The sequence below is a fragment of the Prionailurus viverrinus genome, chromosome C2 (genome assembly GCF_022837055.1).
Source record: "Prionailurus viverrinus isolate Anna chromosome C2, UM_Priviv_1.0, whole genome shotgun sequence".
In the NCBI taxonomy this organism is placed as follows: domain Eukaryota; kingdom Metazoa; phylum Chordata; class Mammalia; order Carnivora; family Felidae; genus Prionailurus; species Prionailurus viverrinus.
Window position 1 is genome coordinate 30,850,088 of NC_062569.1, and position 19,253 is coordinate 30,869,340.

The following is a 19,253-nucleotide window of genomic DNA, read 5'->3' on the forward strand; positions in this document are numbered from 1 at the left end:
TGAAAATTAAAACCACAATGAGCTACTGCTATATACTTATGAAAATGGCCCAAATTAGAAATGACCAACAATGGCAATTTGGTGAGGATGTGGAGGAACTGGAATGCTCATACACTCTCATGTATAGCCCCAAACTGGAAACAACAGATGAATGAGTAGGCAGACTCAGTGTGACCATACAGTAGAATATTACTCGGCAATAAAAAGGGATGGACTGCTGATGTACACAACATAATCAGTCTTTTTTAAAAAAGTTTTACTTATTTATTTTTGAGAGAGACAGAGCAGGGGAGGGGCAGAAAGAGAGAGAGAGACAGAGAATCCCATGCAGGCTCCACACTGTCAGTGCAGAGGCTGTTGCGGTTCTCAAACTCACGGCCCATGAGATCATGACCTGACCCAAAATCAAGAGCCAGATGCTCAACCAACTGAGCCACCCAGGTGTCCCCACAACATGATCAGTCTAAAATAGCTATGCTAAGTAAAAGAAGCCAGATTAAAAAATAGTATATGCTATATGATTCCATTTACATAAAATTCTAGAGAATGCCAGTTAATCTATAAAAAGGAAAATCAGTCATTGCCTAGGGACAGTGATAGGGTGGGGCAGGGATGGAGGGAAGGAAGGTTTACAAAGGGACAAGGGCACTTCTGGAATGATAGATATGTTTATTATCTTGATTGTGGTGATGGTTCCCCGTGTAAATATATGTCAAAACTTACCAAATTGTATGCCTTAGCTACATGCAGTTTATTGTACGTTATTTCTACCTCAATAAAACTGCTGAAAAAACACCCAAAGAGGATTTTGGCTTTGCTGATCAGGAGCTCATGATCAGGCTTTTGGGAAGTAGTTTCCATTGAGAAGTAGGGGCTGACAGTAGTCAATAATGGACTGACGAGAAAAAAAGAAAAAAGCGCCTTGTTTTCAGGACACTTTACTGCTATCTGCCAGAAAACAGTTCTCATAAATAGTAAGTCTGTGGTCACTCTGTGCCTGATGATCTTGGTGTGTGCACTGGAGCTGCAGCGGCTCCCAGGAGCTCACAGCTGGAGCCACGGTGTCTCTTTCTCTTACTGGCCACAAGGATAGGTGAACAGGAAGCAGGCTGCAGGGACATGACAGGTGCATTTGTGTGAGCCCCTTGTAGAGTCTTGGAGAAGGGGTGACATGTATCTGGGTCCAGGGTCAAAGGGGCCTGCAGGGAGGCTGAGTCTTGGGAGGGTGGTTGGGGGCCAGGGAAATTTATGGGAGATCATCCAAGGGTGTCAACTTGGATGCCTGAAAGGGAGGTGGAGGAGAGTGGTGGGGAGAAATGGGTGCAGACAGACGAGGTTGGAGACGCAACCCAGTGGGGAGGAAGATGGCAGAAAGACATGGCTCAGGAAGGCCAAGAAGGAAGTAAATTGGTCACTGAGTTGGCATGGCCCTTGAAGAGCCTGTGGACGAGTACAGTGGGAAGAAGCCGTGTCTGGGGATAAAGTGGTGGGTGGACAAATGACTTCATCCCACACAGGGGGCTTTCAGTCTTTCAGGGAGAGACCAATGAATGTAGCATCAGGATACGTAAGCTGTGGCATCTGACAGACTTCCCTTCTCTGAGCCTTAGGCTTCACAGAGGGCCCAAGGCTCCTAATACAGACATTTACAGTTATAAGTAACCTTATGAACATAAGGGCCACTGCCTAGAAATCCTTCTGACTCATCAGATTTTCTCTTTTTACCCACAGAAACCTTAATGGACACCAGAACGGCTACCGCAGAGCTGGGCTGGACAGCCAATCCTGCGTCAGGGGTGAGTGTCAACCATCCATCCTTCAATCCTTCTGTGCAGCCTAGGGCCTGTGGGATGGCTGGGGGAACAGAGCCTGCCTACAGCAGGACCTTTGTGGGGGGAATGTAGGTGTGAGTGGCTGTGTCCTCTGCCCATCCACAAAGAGGCAGCACTGAAGATCTTTGGCCTGAGCTGCTCCCTGGTAAGATGATGCAGACCATCTCCTGACACAGTCCTTCAGGAAGCTGGCTCCCAGGTGACTAGGGCTGTGCCTGTGTGGGAACAGGGGCAGTAGCTGCCAAGAGCTGAGCACTCAGGCCAATGGCGCTGGGGTAGATCAGAGATCTGTGATGCCCACAGGGCTGCCAAGAGGCAAGGGCATGAGGAACTGGAAGTCAGAAGGGCTGAAGCTCTCTTTCACCTGGAGCTTGCCTTTGAGAGATGTTCTTGATTCATTTGTTCAGTGCTCATGTCCTTGGCCAGACCCTGTAGCCACAAGAATGGAAGAGCTCTGAGGACCTCGTGGCCTCCATGGGTGTGGGGACTGCCCAGTTCATAAACAGGCAGAAGTACATCTCTTCTTTGTGGCAGTGGAGTAATCAACAGGCAGGTGTGGCCCAGAACTTGGGATGAGGAACTTGGCAGGGACACAGGAGCCTTTGCAGAGAAGATGCATGCTAGTTGGGGTTTGCAGAGTGAGTAGGAGTTTGACAGGTTAGAGAGTCTGCAGAGATATTCCAAGTAAGGGAAATAATTGACTGGAGGCACGGGGCCATGAAAAGACATGAGACAGGAGAGTCTGTGTTTCTGGAACATGGCAGGGTGTGGACAGGGCTGAGATGGGGCTGGGGTGTGGGTTGGAACTGGGTCTGATGGCAGAGGACTATGCCTGCCATGCTGAGGAAGCATAATGGATTTTATCCTGTAGGTAGTGGACAGATCCTGGGCAGGAGAATAACATGGCCTGACTTGCTGACAGGATGGTAGGGAACAGTTGAGAGAAAGCATGTATTAAGCTCTTCCAGCTGTCTTTGGTGGGTGGGAAGAGTGGGATGAAAATGGGATACTTAGAGGGCAGTTGGAGCAAAGTAAAGGAAGAAGCATTGGCAGCCCTGGCAATGGATGGACTGCAGGAGGATGGAGCAGGAGATGGAGGAGGGGAGATGACATTCAGGAGCCTGGCACGAGTGACTGATCACCAAAGGAGAGGGGCCGGGGAAGGAGTGGGCTCTTCATCCCAGCAGGGAGCCAAGTCAGCTGGGGTGGCGTTGCCCACACCTCCTGTCTCCTTCCCTGCCTTTGGTGGCCTCTACCCCAGGGCCCCTCTACACCCTGTGGTGTGTATCATGACCAGGCCTTTCACCCACTTTTACTGTAGGGTCAGTATGAAATGGCCACTCAGTTCCCAGCAGGCTGTGCATCCTCCCCGGCTCTCACTGTCCCCACTCTATCCCAGCATTTGGAGAAACACCCCCCCCCCCCCCCCCGGGAGCAAGCATCCTGCCTTGGAGCAGGAAGGCAAGGATTACCACGGGTTGGCATTTTCCAAAGCAGGGCCCAGAGCTGGGGCCAGTCCTACCCACGCGGACCAAGTCCCAGTCCTGCTGGGAGCACTGTGGGCAACTAGGGAAACTCCCCTACTTCTACAAGGGACTTTATACAAAGCCTGTGAGGCAGCACCTCTTCATGTTGCTGGATATTAAGAACCTGCCACTCTTTTACAAATTACGTTATTGTTTGAAGGCCTGTGCTTTCACAAAGTATCAACATGATTTATGGTGAATTTTCCCTGTGATTTTTGTACACCTGTGTTCTTTAAACTTCTGCTCTCCTTTCCCAAGGAAGATTGTCCTTTAGGAAAATACTCAAAGTCAAGTGATGCCCTTTAGAGACAGCAGCTGCCGGGCTGCTCTGTGCTTGCCTTCCCACTGGTTAGCAGCCAAGGTTCAGCTGCCTTCCTCCACACCCTTACAGCCAGGTAGCTCTGCTTTAGGTGCCCTGAGCAGCCTCAGAGCCTGCCTGGTTTATAGTGAGTGGCAGGAGGGTCAGGCTGACCCTAGCCTGGGTCGAGAGGCAAGAGCAAGGACCACGCTTCCATCCCAAACCTCTCCTCCTCCCCCTCTGTTCTCATCCTGGATAGTTGCCCCTGATTCTGTGAATACCCCAGTGGCTCCCAAGTGTGTGTCCCTAGCCCATCCTCCATTGGATGCTCACGGGCATGCCAGTCTAAGCCTGGCCCAAGCAGAATTCAACCCCCTCCACCTCCCTCACCAAACATGAGGTCTCCATTTTAGCACATTGTAAAGACCAAACACTGGAGTGATTCTTCTTTGTCATTTCCAGGCCCATCCACACGAGCACCTTTGCTGTCCCCCTGACTGTACTGGGTCCCCATCACAGGTCCACTCAGGGCCAGGGAGCTTTCCTCAATAACACTTTTCATAGTTGCAGATTTTGCATCTTTATGTGTCAGTGTTGGATTAATTTTTATCCCCCCTAATTCTAGCTCGTCTTTGGCCATACTGCCACCTCAAAGGTAGCTGGGATTCTTCCTATTTGCTCACCGTTGGAAACTGGCACCTTATTCACTGCCTGACTCAGCTACTAGCTGAAAGTTTCTGACCTGGGCAAGTGGGTGGATGATATGGTGCCATTCTTGGGATGGGGGACACAGGAGGAGCAGCGAGCTTGGGTGGGAAGAGGCAGAGTTGAGTTTGCAAGGCACCCATGGGGACAGGCTCTGCCAGCATTTGACTCATGGGCAGGGGAATCAGAAGGCAGGCAGCCTCACTGGGAAGGGAGCCTGGGGCGTGGCTGCAGTCTCCCAGGGAGCATTTGGAGGGAGAAGAGGTGACAGCTTCAGATGGGTAATCTGAATTGAAATGTCAAATATAGAAAGAGGAGCCTAGAAAGGAGACTGAGAAGGTATGGCTCAGGAGGCAGGAGAAAACTAAGCGGTTCTCTCACAGGAACCAAGAATGTGTCAAGGAGTAAGAGGAGACAGAAGTGGCAAATGGTGCGGGGGGCTGGATGGGCTTAGTTACAAGGACCCTGTTGGTGACCCGTGTGGAGGGTTTCACAGGGGACAGGCATAGAAGCCAGAAAGCAAGGGTTGAAGGTCAGTGGGAGGTGAGACAATGGAGACAGCACTTTGTGAAGAGGCAGGAAGACCAAACATGGGGAGAGAGGGAATGGTGCTGTGGGCACATTGGCTCTTCACGGGAAGAGACTCCTGTAGAAATGGAAGTACAGAGATAAGGTGGCTACAGAGAGATGTGGGCACTCAGATTTTGTGACAGAAGCCGTGAAAAGGAAAATTATTTCAATGTTCTATCTTCTCACTGAGGTTGGAGTCCAGGTTCAGGCCCTGAGGATGGGGTGGTCTTGGGCAGCAAGTTTTAGGGGGGCAGAGCAGGTCTGAAGGCACTGCTGGTGTTGGAGATGTGGAGAGGGACTGGGTGTGTATAGAAGGAATGTGGCCTAGCTGTGGCCACAAGCCATGTGTCTGTGGTGCCCTGATCTGCAGGCCCCCTTCAGTGATCTGATCACATAGGAGGACGTGTCCTGGTAGATCGTCTTGAGGTGTGGGTGTGCAAGAACAGTGGGCCTGGAAGGGTAAGGGGCTGAGGACATTGGTGAAAGGAGGTTGGCATCTTGTATCAAGGCATCTACTCAGCAGGAAGAAATGTGACACCAGGAGGGACTGACCACTGTGACAAAGTGCAGGGGCCCAGATGGAGGTCTCAGTGAGACTGGAGGAGGACCACAGGCTACGGCCTTGAGGCAGGGCTTGGATTTAAGATACGCAGAGTACTTCTGGGTGGTAAAGAGGTCCAGGGAACGGGATTGAGGTCAGGTATTTGAGAAGCCAGGGGGCTGGGTGGGTGATCACATCTTCCTGGGACCCACTGAGGATGAGACACTCCCCACCCCCACCCCCAAAAGGGGAAGAGGCCTCAGATCATGCATGCCTAAAATGGAGAAGGGTGGACTGGCATTGTTCCGGTAGCCTGGGGGTCCCCAGGGAACTGAGTTTGTCCTGACCAGAAGAAGCCTAATTCTGCCAGGGGGCCCAACTGGCATTCCAGTGAACCCTACCCACAGTGCACAGCCTGTGAGGTGGCTCCCCAGAGAGAGGCCATGGGACTCTTCCTTTTATGGGGCTCCCTGGATGTCTTCACAGCTGTGCTTGAGAACCACCAGTTGTGGGAAGGCGTTGGACCGCCCACCCACACACAGCCCACAAATTGTTTTCAGTTCTATTGCTGGAAAGTGGATCATAATATTCCATGTCAAACACAGAAAGTATTTGTGCCCAAATGAAAACTGTTGCTTTATGATCTAATTGTAGCTTTAATTTAAAGCCTTTAGATTTAACCTGAATAGAGGCCACCTGGTGAGTAGAGGGAGAACGTGACATTTATCCAGTAACAAATGCCAGGGAGGAGCTTAGCTGCTCACCAAAGGGCATACCAGGGACCCTCACTAGTGACACGTGTGACCTTGGGCTGGCTTCATAGATCTCTCCCAAACCCTTGCTTCCAGCCCTGCTACAAAATGTTCCCTGACCTTCACAGTTCAGGGCCTCTGGGCAGTGGGGGTGTTCAGAGAGGCCTCATGGTAGACACTCAGTAAGTGGTGGTCTTTATGGCTACCCCTCTCACCAATCTACCCCCCCCCCCATTTCTGGATGCTTCCTGGCCCTCCCTACTCTTTTCCTTCCCCCCTCCCTTCCTGCATCACTCCCTGCCCCTCAAGTGTCAGCTCTGTGCTCACCCCCTAGGGGAGCCCTCCTGGATCCTCTTCTCCACCAGGGCTCACTAGGTGCTCTCTTCTTGAAGCCCAGACGGCTTGGTGCAGACTTCTGACACACTGTCCATCGCTCTATGAGCTAACCAGATATTGGTGTGTGGTCTCCCCCACTGGCCAGAGGATGAAACAGCCTTATCTCTGTATTCCTGGTGCCCAGCACCAGCCCGGCAGGAGACAGGCTCCAATAAATGTTTGTTGACCAAATAAACGAGGAAGGTCCAGAGCATTCCTGATACTTCTTGCATCTCCAACCCAGGGTTCTGAACATAAGAGATGTTCAAGTTTGGTTTATTGTAGCCCAATGAAATATTTGTTTTAGGCCTCTCAACACCCAATTGGTTGTCAATATCTTTTTAAAGAGCTTACTTAGTGATGCAGATGGTGACACCTGTCCTGAAATAAGCCTGACAAAGGAGACCTGGACACCCAGGGGAAGGTGCCACTTGCTTTCAGGTGCTGCTTATGATGGGTTAGAAAAACAAGCCTAGGTCCCTCTGATAGTGAGGCTTATTCCACTCACTTATTGGAAATCCAGCCCCAGAGCTCTTTCACTTTCCATGAGTTTTGCCAGGGCTCACTGGCTCTGTGCACCTGGGCTGCCCATGGGCTCTGTGTGTGTGGGTTTCTGTGTCTGTGGGCTGTGTGGCCTAAGTATAAACATCTACCTCAGTTATCTGCAAAGAGTGCTCCCTGGGCTTCCAGATTCCAGCTGCATCTGCACTGCCCTTGGGAACCACCTTCCTGGCCTGCTACAAAGTCTGTTCACTACTTCAGTATTGGTAAATCCTTATCATGGGAAGGGGAATTTGATGGTGGCAAGATAGAAAAGGACTCCAGAGCCAAGCCTGTGGGCCTTGAGGATGAGCAAGCTGGGTGTGTGTGTGCCTGTGCTCTGTGCATGTGTGTAAATGTATATATGTGTGTGTATGTTCATATGTGTATGTATGTGTGTCTGTGCAAGTATACATGTGTATGTATATATATATACATATGGGCATCTGTGTATATATGTGTGTATGTATATGTGCATCTGTATATATGTGTGTGTATATGTGTCTATATGTGTATGTATGTGTATATGTGTGAATATTCATGTCTCTTGTGTATGTATGTGTCCATATATATGTCTATATATGTATATGTGTATATATATGGTCACCTGTATATGTGTCTGTGTGGTCATCTGTGCATATATGTGAGTATACATTTGCATATATATGTGCATATGTATATATGTATTTGGGGGAGGGGAGTTAAATGAGTTTATTTCATTTCATGCCCCTGTGGGCAGTTCCTAGAGTTCTGGAAATATCTTAAATGATGGGAGGGTTATTGGACTTAGTGGCAGAGCTTCCAGAGGAGGCCCCTGTGAAGGGAATAACACTCATTTGAATGCGTGTGTCTGGTAAACTGATTCATTAGCACCCAACACCAGATGCACGTCCATGAGAACAGACACATGAGGGCCTCACCGCCACTACTTAGTGTCCACATGTGGACCTTCCTGGACACTTGGCAGTCCCTGGCTGCCTCCCTGCTTGCTGTCAGTCAGTCCTCCAGGCACCCCTGCCAGCTGCCCTTATGATGGGAATAAGGAAAGCATGGTCAGGAGAGAAATTCGCTCTTATAACACCCCATTTATTCCAAGGCCATGCAAAATCAATTGAAATTTGTCTGATGGATGAGAAGTTATAGAGGAGCCCTGAAGGCTCCAGGCCTTGGCATCAAATAAACTGGCTCCCATTCAGCTCTGCAGCTCCCTGGCTGTGTGATGTTGGGCTGGGCATTAAGACTTTTTCAGCCCCAGTTTCCCCCTCTCCTCAGTGGGGCAAGGTTGGCACCTCCTCATACATGAAACACTTCAGTAGAACATTTTCCTCTGTAAACACTCAAGAAACATTAGCATAGTACTAGCCCTTTGGAGGGCTGGATTTTCTCTTTTCTTTATTTGATGACTCAATCATGTTAATGAAGACAGAAAAGCCTGAGCTAAATTAGGCAAATCCAAGAGAAATTTAGCTCTGGGCAAAATGATTTTGTGAATGGAGCTTTCTGGTATTTGAATTTCAGGCCTTGCCGGGGGACAGGCCAGCAAAGGGGCTTGGGGTTGGTCATCCTTTCTCAGACTGGTACCACCACCTGGGACTTGGGAGCCTGATTTGGCTTGATTGCCGGAAGCCACACTTTTGTATCAGTCTGGGTTCTCTGGTGGCCAGTGACAGAAGAGCTCAACTCAGTCTTTTTTTGTTTGTTTTAATGTTTATTTAATTTTTGAGAGAGAGAGAGAGACAGAAACAGAGCTTGAATGGGGGAGGGGCAGAGAGAGATGGAGACAGAATCTGAAGCAGGCTTCAGGCGCCAAGCTGTCAGCACAGAGCCTGATGCGGGGCTTGAACTCATGAACTGCAAGATCATGACGTGAGCTGAAGTCAGACACTTAACCACTGAGCCACCGGGGCGCCCCAAGCCCAACTCAGTGTTAAAGGAAGTGCCCTGGCTCATATAACTGAATGGTATAGGGGCCGATGTGGCTTCATGTGTGGGCTGCTCCAGAGTCTAAGGATCTCTCTCTCCCTCTCTCTCTCTCCCCCCGCCCCCACACACACCCCTGCCCATTCTCTTTTTCTCCCCATCTACTTTTTTCTCTCTACTCTCATGGTGCTGGTTCCCTACTGGGCCTCCTCTTGGTCCTAAGAAGTCCAGCTTCTACAACCTTGTTCATTCATATCCCCTGGGAAGAACATGCCCCTCTTGGTGGTTGCCCCAGAAGAAGCCCTGGAATTAGCTCTGAATGGGCCTGAGCAGCTTGCCTGGAATCCCATGCCTGCCTCAACTAGTTCTGCAGCCAGCAAAAGCCTAGTGCCCACTGGTCCTCCCAAATTCTGGGTCTATCTCTGTTGTGCTGAGAACCCGGGGATAAAGGGCAAGAGGGAGTAATTCCCCAGAAAGAATTGAGATATAGGTACCAGAAGGATGAATAGATGCTAGGTAGGGAAAAATTAAATCTCATAGTGTATCACAGGCTCAGAGTGTATTATAGTCATGCACACATGATTCCTCAACAGCCCCATTTTACAGATGAGGAAACTAAGGCACAGAATCAGCTGTGAAATTACTCCCAGTCACATGGCTAGGAAGTGCCAGTGCTGACATCTCATCTCCTGCGCAGGCTGCTCTCCTGCTGACAACCATAGGGTACTGTCTTTCCCAATGAAATGCTGCCCACCTTGGTCTCTTCAGAGGGTGGTTCCAGAAGGAACTTCCAGGTCACATTGCGGTGGGTTCCTCAAACTCAGACTGAGTACATGAAAGGTTTTCTCTTACAGTATGAGAGATGAGTGGTGTCCTTTACCCGAGCTGTTACCAGGAATGAATATTGCTTTCTAGAAGGAGAGAGGCCCTGCCTCCCAGGGAGGAGGTCTCTGACCTCCCTGCTCCCTCCCCCCTTTCATCCCCTCCCCCCACCCCCTCCGGTAAACCACTGAGATAAGTCAGAGCTCCCCACCCTGGGCCTCCCACCCACTCTTTATCTTTTTCTCTCGCTACCAAAAGGCCTGTAATTAGGAAACATTAGCAGGCTCCAAACAGCTTTCATACCTGAAACATCCTCTGTAATTGCACTCAGCAGTGCTCTTCCCTGGCTATTAATGTCACTTTTATGAAGCAATGAGGAACAAAACACCCCGAGGCACTTAAAACATTTTTTTATATAACATGCGTCTTTTAGGAATGGAAGTTTAAAATCACCTGCCTGACAGAGACAGTGATAGACAAAGGCCCCGGAGCCGTGGAGGTGGGGCTCTGGAGAGAGGAAGGTAGTCCATGAGGTGCTGGGGTGCCCGGGGCTACTCTGAGAAGAGTGTGACAGCCAGGGGCCCGTGGGCTGAGGACAGCAGGTACCCAGGGCAGGGGAGAGGTGGACCAGATGAGCAGCAAGGGCACCACCGTTCTGCCCTGCTTCGTCTGTGATTGCGCTATCGTGCGGCTTTTATATGAGAGCTTCGTGGGCATGTGTGGGCCTTTAACAGACAGGTGAAGAGAATGTTACAGATGACCAGTGTTGTTGAGTAGAATGGTAATTAGTATATTGGTTGCAGAAAGAAATTAGGTCTGACTGTGTATACGTGGGGCGGGGGTGAGGTAGGGGCGGAGCAGGGAGAGAGATTGAGGGAGAGATGCTTCTTTAGCTTGCTGGATTAAAGAACTTTGGGAGTTTGTGACCGGTCACCAAAACCTGTCTGGCAGTATCTTGTTCTTGGAAGGAACTCACAGGCTCATTCTGCAGCGGAGCAGGAGATATGTCTGTCTGCAGATTCTGAGAGGGAGCCCCAGAGGTCACCAAGCCCCCCTTCCCCTTCGTGGAGGCGGGCTTAACCTTCATTTGCTGGCACAGACAGGTGTTTTTCCTCTTTCCTAAAACCTTCCCCAGAAAGGCAGTCACCTCCACCACATCCCTTGTTCTAATGCTCAAAGTTTTCTGCCACTGATAGGTGAGCCTGAGGACCAACTGCCTGATGGCTGCTCTCCTCACATTGAAGGCAGGAGTCGCTCTCAGGGCTATGGAAGGAGACGGGCACCAGGACAGAGCTAGGTGGGTCAGCAGGGGCTCCTTGCCTGAATTCACAGCTCCGTCACACTGGCTGCCTTGGTGAAGAAAAGAAATTGGGGAAGACAAAGCTTTAGAAGGAAGGTGAGACAGAGCTTCAAGGCCTAGCAAAGATGAGTGAGAGGCAAATGGAAGAAGAAGGGAGGGTCAGGGTGGGCAGACACAGATGTGGACCCTGAGTCTAGGTCTGCAGGGACCAGCCTGGCCTCTGTGGAAACCGAGCAGCCCTCTGATGACACCTTTGACTTTACCTCCCCTTACAGCCAAAAACATTGGAATAATTTGGCCCCAACCCCAGTGTATAATAGTCTCCCCTTATCCACAGTTTCACTTCTGTGGTTTGAGTTACTCACAGTCAGCTGTGGTCTGGAAGCAGGTGATCCTCCTTCTGATGTATCGTTAGAAGGTCAGTAGCGGCCTAGCGCTCCATCACAGTGTCTGCGTCATTCCCCTCACTCCGTCTCATCACGTAGACATTTTATCATCTCCCATCATCACAAGGAGGGTGAGCTCAGTACAGTAAGCTGTGTTGAGAGAGAGAAACCACATTCACGTAAGTTTTATTACAGTAGATTATTATAATCTATTTTATTATCAGTTCTTTTTGTGCTAACAACATTTATACATTTATAATTTAAAATTTATATTTAATTTATAAACTAAACCTTGTCCTTGGAATGTTTGCTTAGGAGAGGACCATATAGGGTTCGGTACTATTCGCAGTTTCAGGCCCCCACTGGGAGTGCTGGAACATGTCCCCCGTGGATAAGGGGGACTACTGTACTTTTGGGAGTATAAAGGAGCAGGCCCAGCATTTGGAATCAGTTGTCCTGGGCTATTTCCATTTTCCTTGAAGTTCTTTAACTTCTCTGAGCCCATTTTCTGCCCCATCACCTGGGTAATGTGACATTTTATTTATACAGTGGATGGCAGGATTAAATAGTGTTTACCTTCTTTCTAAACTCTGAAGCTCAGACAGTAGCACTTGCCCTGACTAGTACTAGTAGTTGCAGTGACTCTTGTTTGAGGGACTTAACTTGCATAGAATTAACCGAAGACGGGGGTGGGGGGTGCTGAGATGCGAGATCAGCATTCTAGCTTTTCTGTTTGGCTCTGGCATGAATGCCATCGGAGGGTGAACCTCGCTGTTAATAACAATGCTACTGTTAGTAATAGCGATAACCACCGCTAGTGCTAGTTACCCATAATTAAGTACCAGCTGCATACCAGGCACTGAAATTACTTGTATGACCTCACTGGGTTTTCACCAGGACCCTGCAAGCCAGGTGGTATTTCTCCCATTTTACAGAGCAGACATTGAGGCTGGAGGCAATTACCCAGAATCCTAGGACTGCTTAGAGGTTTCACTGAGACTGACCCCAGGCCAATCTGGACACAAAGCTTACTCTTTTTTTTTTTTTTTTTTTAATGTTTATTTATTTTATTTATTTATTTTGAGAGAGAGAGAATCCCAAGGAGGCTCCACGCTGTCAGCAGGGAGCCCAACATGGGGGCTCAGTCTCGGGAACTGTGAGATCATGACCTAAGCCGACATCAAGGGTCAGATGTTCAGCTGACTGAGCCACCAGGCACCCCCCCACAAAGCTTAGCTTACTCTTGTACCTCTGCTCCTGAAGATGTGTTAGGAAGGGATCTCAGAGTCATATGTCATTGAGAAACTGGAGAACAGGGGTGAGGTAAAAGTTTCCTTGTTTTCTACAAAGGGAAAAGGTAGGTTTGAAACCCATGTGCTAGTGAGTAGTGCACATTTTAAGCACCCCATGAATTTATTTTTAAGTGTTTATTAATTTCTGAGAGAGAGATCACCAGCGGGGGAGGTGCAGAAAGAAAGCACGACAGGGGATCCAAAGTGGGCTCTGCGCTGACAGCAGAGAGCCAGATGTGGGGCTCAGACTCAGGAACCGTGAGATCATGACCTGAGCTGAAGTCGGATGCTCAACCAACTGAGCCACCCAGGTCTCCCCCTGCTGTGAATTGTTTTTTAAAGCAAGCTGTATGGGAAGAGGTGGAACAGACGCTTTGTGACATATGGGGCTCAGGGTCCAGGAGGACTTGGAGGAGGACCAGGTAAGGGCTGGCTGGGATCCAGAGGAGGGCACAGGTCGTCCCTGGGGACGGCTGGCTCTAGGCGAGGATGGAGGAGCCTGGGGGTCAGCTTCCACCCTCAGGCCTTGGCAAATATTCAGGAAGTGAGGACTCTAGGAAGGGAGACACGTGAGGGGTGGGCTGTAGTGAGTTGCTTTGTCTCCTCCAGCGGCCGCATTGTCACTTCTGTAGAAGCGGCGCCCGCTCCATTGGAGATGCTGTTCTGCCCCTCTCATGGCAGGGAGTTCTAGTCATGGCACATCCTCACCTCCGTGGACACACTGTTCCACTCACCACTCTGGTGGGGACAGGCATGCCCGACATTTCCCAGTGTCACAAAGGACAACCAACATGAAAGATGTTGGAGTTAAGATTTAAACTTATCCTGCCGATGGAGAGCTCTGCTGTCAAACTGACATGGTTGATGATAATGGGCTTCATTTGCATTTATATGTGAACAGTTCATTATGCAGCCAACAAGCCCCCGGGTGACCCAGGTGGGCAGTGCCTCAGGTGGTGGGGACTTGCATGTGGCTGGTCACATTTTTGTGGGGACTGACCACAGGATGCAGAAGCAGGAGAGGCCCCACTGAGCTGGTGGTATTTGGAGCAATCCAGGTGCAAGTCACAGGTGATGGTGGCCCCATTGTGTGCTGTGCTGGCCTGAGTACATCTGCCATCATGGGCTCATTCTGGGAGCTGAGTTTAAAAAAAAAAATATTGGAAAGTCTGGAGCATGCCTAGTAGAGGGTGACCAGAATGTTCATGGACCTGGGAAACCTCAGCCCAAAGACAATCTGTAGCAAAGTCTGCAAGGCAAAGAAGTGAGATCGAAGTCCTCCCTGGGCTTCCCAGAACCACACTCTAGCAGCTGCAGTCCCAGGAAAAAAAGTCCCCTGAAGTGGGTCCTACATAGTGACCACATTCTCACAATTGGGAGGGAGTAGGCAGGATAGAGGACAGTGTGTTCTCTTTCCAGGCTCAATTTGACTTTATTGCACCCTGAGAATGGGAATTCTCCCCCACCCTGAGAATGGAACAAAGCCAAGAACTTTAGGAAGGCCAGCCTCTTCCTCCCCCCATGGCTTGCTCTCTTGTTTCGGGGGTGGCTCCAGCTGGCCACAGCCAGCCTGGCCCTCATGCAGTCAAAACTCTTTGCACTCATGCAGTGAGGAACCCATTCCCCCAGGCTCTAACCCAGTGCTCCAGCCCAGCCCCAGCCTGGCCCCCTCTGTGCGTTCTGAGCAGAGATGGCTCCAAGCTGCAGGGAAAAGTCATCAGTTTCTCCCGGTGGTAACTCTGCTCCTCGGCGGTGGAACCCAGATCTGGGCAGAGCAGGATTAGGCAGCTGGGGCCTGGGGCCCTGCAGCTCCCGCCCCTGCCTTGTTCGACAAGGCCTTGTTGGACAGCAGCGAGGACCACATTCAATCGACAGCTTAAGATAATCACATGTGTGAGGCACTGGGATAATGACAGCTGAATACCCTGCCATGGTTGCCATAGTGACCAGCCAAGCACTGGTTCCCTCCTTTTTTTTTTTCTTTCTTGTTTTCTGGGCCTCCTTGTTATAGGGCTGGCTGGTGGGGCGGGGGCTGAGTTTGGGAAATGGGAAAGAGGAGGAAAGGGGGAGGGGAGCCCCAAGAGGGGCAGCCCATTATACTCTCTTTAAATACCCCAGCTGGAGGTGTTTTAAATCCCAACAGAGACAGAGAGAAACAGTGTCTTAATCCCTAGCTCCCTGTGAATTATTGAAAGGGATCTTGTCAGAAGGATGAATTTGTCACTGTTGCAGTGTCAACAGCAGCAGCAGCAGCTGTCATAATGGCTGAGGACCCCACTCCAGGCAGAGCCTGGTACGAAATGCTGCTGCCTGGTGGAAGTTCCAGTGGCCTGGGGGCTGTGGACAAGGAGCCCCCTCCAGAGGCACAATCCTGCAGTGTTTCTCCCGGCAAGCTGACGGAGACCTGGGTGTGAAGTGTGCCAGGATGCAAAGAGATGCATGCCATCTGGACCTTGGGCCCAGTCAGCCTCGCTCTCTGTTGGCGTGATCTCTGAGCAGTGAGAGGCATCACCCTGGCTGGGAAGGTGCAGAGCCGACCGGTGCTCATGAGACAATTGGTGTGTGGGCATACCCAAGGGAGGGCACACAGGCCTTACCCGGGCCACAACCAGCACCCCCAGCCACACATGGGCACATATATACACATATGCACGTGTGCACGCGCCAAAGATGATGTACAGGTGCAAAAAACCAGACAGACAGGAAAGAGTCCTAGATAATACACACCATGGAAGAAAAGCCAGGACTTTTAAGGAAAAATAACAGAACTGTGCTCAGGGAGAGGCTAATAAGCATGTGTCTCTGGAGGGCTGATATCCATAATAACTGACTTACAGGGGTCTCTTATTCAGATTTAAGTACTTTATGTGAATTGTCATATTTAATCCTCACATTGAATCCTCATGAGGTAGGTACCCCTGTGTCCCTGTGAGAGAGGAACAGCCAGGGCTAAGAGAGGGGTGAAGACTTGCCTGTGGTCACACACATGGGCTTAGCTGACTCCAGAGTCTGTGCAATTGAACTCTTGTGCTAAACTAGGGGTCACCGTGACTTCTGGGGTCCAGTGTTAGGCATGGTGACGGCAGTGCTTCTTAATTCCAACCCTTTTTCGGTAAGCACAGAACTATCCTTCCCAGGGACACGATGTGTTCCGCTAAGGCTGTTTCTCCTGCTTGCAGCTCAAGACAATATTTCTTGCATTTCCCGACCTAAGTTTTTAAATGGATTTTGCAGAGACTCTTAGAGCCTGCATTGGAAACAATGTGTTTTCCATATTCTAATTATTTCCGTACCTAACTGGGTCCCTCACCCACACTTCCAGTGCTCTTCTGCACGGCAGAGAGTAAGTAAATCCTTGAGGGAATGCATGGATTTGTACCACTGCAGTATGAAAGCCTTTCCAGGCAGTCCCTGTCTCAGGTAGCCTGTCCAGTTCTTTGGCACATCACATGGAGCCATGGTAATGAGTGGAGGGTCATTCCTATCCGCCCAGCCCGGCACATCTGGGAGGTAAATTAAGTCTATTGGGAGGTAAGCTGGTGCTCGCAGCCCTCAGGGGGCCATTGAGTAAGTGGCTGCCGTGGTTGGTTGGTGCACTAAATGGTAGATCCCTCAGGGCTTGTAGGAATTTATGCCCCATGGACCACATTTTACATTTTAATTAGGCCTCTAGCTTGTCTAATATCCCTGCTCTTTCAGGCCTAGTCTACTGTCTGTACAGGGGCCGCATCCTTGGCGTCCAGGCTGCTGGGGTGGCAGCTCTAGCCCAGCGCAAACAGTCTGCTGCCCTGAAGAATTGGTGGCCTCCTGTGGGCTCTGTGAAGTTGTGTACTGTTCGGGTCTCAGTGGGCTTCTTGTTCAGAGAGGCAGCCATCTCTAACTGGGGTCTGAAAGTGGGTCTTTGGGCTTCCTCTGATTGGGCAGTGACAGGCAAGTTCCATATGGCTCCATGTTGGCAGCGACTGTTTGCAAAATAACAAGTTCTCTCAAACAGCAGTTTGTGCCCCAATACAGACTGCTGAATGGGACCAAAGCCTATGTGCAATGTCAGATTTCATCTCCTTGTAGTTTGAGCTGGTAGCTGATCATGCTTCCGGGATTGCCTAGTTGAGAGAAGGGAATCCATACTTAAACCTGCCCAGAGGATTCCAAGAGGGGCAAGAAAGGGGGGTGCTGACTGTATGGAGAGGCAGGTTTTGGCTCTTTAGTCCTGGCATTCTGCTGACCAAAGGCGGGATTATTTATCCAAGATGGAGGAGACAATTTCCACACCCTCATGCATCAGTCGGAGGTGGATCCTGAGATTAACATTAACAGTGGTGATGCTGCTGATGGTAGTAGAAATGATAATTGGTACTTAGTGAATGGAGGGTATTTGCAGGCATAGCGCAAGATGAGTTTCTTACATGATCTTTCTGTCCTCATGATACCCACCAAGGTAAATAGTCTTTGCATATGAGGACACTAAAGCTCAGAAAGTCATCCATGGTCACAGAGCTGTAACTGGCAGGGGTGGGGCCCCTTTGTCCTCTGGCAACCTCTCCTGCCTTATCTCCTCCCTTTTCCCCTTGCTCTGTGCAATTTGGCAGCCACCCTGGCTTCTAGGCTTTCCTGGCAATGTGCTAGGCACACTCCTGCTCTGGAGAGTTCATTCTTCTTCTCTGAGTCTGGAATGCCCCTCCCTCGTGTGCCCTCCAGGCTGGTGGCTCCTGTGTCATTTAGATCTCTGTTAAAAGGCAACGTTCCACGATGACCCCACTACCAGCTGTCACTCTGTCCCCTTACCTGTTTCTCAAGAGTGTTTGACACTGTCTGACTTTATATTATTTATTTGTTTGCTTGTTCATCCTCTGGTTTGCTCTATTAGAATATGAGGCCCACGGGGGTGGGGACTTTGCCTCTGGTTCACTGCCGGGTCACCAAAACACAACACTTTTTGGGGATGTAGTAGATGCTCAATTCTTTATTTAAAAAGTGAGTTAAATGAGCTGGGCTTCATACAATCAGAATGGCTGGGGTCTTATTAGGCTAATAGAGGCCAAAAAGCCAACTTTGATTATGTCTTCCTCCTAAAGAGCAGTATCCAGAGCAAGTGTCCTTCCTGGCCAGACTGGAGGGAAATGGCTTATTTGGGGGCAGTTCTGGATGCAGCACTGTGGCAATGGGTGGGCATTCAGGAAGGGCAGGGTCTACCCAGGAATATCGCCGCAGTCCAGGGAGCGGCCAGCTATCACAAATCTTTCCAGAACTCCATGCTTGGAACTAGTCAGAGGCATAAAGTGGAATCTGCTCACTTCTCTAAAGTTCGTTTTATAGTGGCTCTTCATTTTTGAGCAAGAAATATTTCTTAGCTTGTTCATTCATCTGACTCATCAGATTTGGCTCCAAATGACTTTTGCCTGTTTCTAAAATCCAGATCCACTCTTGGAGGGTAACGAATGTGTTAGAGTTTCTGATGGTTGTTCTAGAAGGCAGTGTGGATGGACAGATAGATAGAATTCATGGCAGTGGTTTTGTTTTACACACACACACACACACACACACACACACACACACACACACGGACACGCAGAGCCAGACTGCAGATAGTCAATATGCACCCAGTATGCACTGTTCAAATGTCAGCAGGCACTGCTGCCTACTCCTGAGCACAGACCTGCAAGATCTGACTCCAGCAAACAAGACTAACAAACCTGGATCTTGGAGGAACCTAGAAGTGTCTTTCTCATACATCAAAGTCATGGTCTCAAAGCCTGAACAAGTACTTTCTAATGGATGTCATTGTTTTCTTTACTATGCTTATCTCAAGGACAGGTGGTCCATTTGCATCAATAATAGAGCCTTTTCAGAGGCTGTTAATATTCTGCTGGGTGTGCAAAGCCGCTTTGTTTCTTCTCCCAGGAACAAGGTAGCCTGGTGTCACCTGCAGTAAGTCCCTAGCAAAGGACCAGGGGCTAAAGAGGCAGAGAAGTTAAGGAACAGATCAGGGCCTTGTTCATTCCCTCAGTCTTCCAGTATTTATTTGTTTGTTTATTTATGTTTATTTTTGACAGAGAGCGAGAGAGCGAGGGAAGGGCAGAGAGAGGAGGAGACAGAGGATCCAAAGCAGTTTCACTGCAGAGCCCAATGTGGGGCCTGAACCCATAAACTGTGAGATCATGACCTGAGCCGAAGTCTGATGCTTAACCAACTAGGCCACCCAGGTGCCCCCTTCCAGTATTTACTGAGGGCTAGGTACTGGGACTATGGAGAGGCAACCCCATGGGGAAGATGGAGTTTTAAAAAACTCACTGGGGTAGGGGAGTTAAAGAGAATGTCTGGTGGAGTGACTAGGAAAGAGAGTAAAGTCAAGTGGGGAAAGGGACACACCTCATGGATGAGCTATGGAGGGGAA

The 19,253-nt window shown here is 49.8% G+C and overlaps 1 protein-coding gene across 2 annotated transcripts in view; it reads left to right on the forward strand.

Moving 5' to 3' along the window:
- Positions 1-19,253, forward strand: part of EPHB1 (EPH receptor B1) — a 430,893-nt gene that overhangs the window by 133,269 nt on the left and 278,371 nt on the right. For both annotated transcript variants that reach the window (XM_047876453.1, XM_047876454.1), the window contains exon 2: positions 1,732-1,796. In XM_047876453.1, the coding sequence (XP_047732409.1) occupies positions 1,732-1,796 (65 nt within the window). The remainder of the gene's footprint in view (positions 1-1,731; positions 1,797-19,253) is intronic.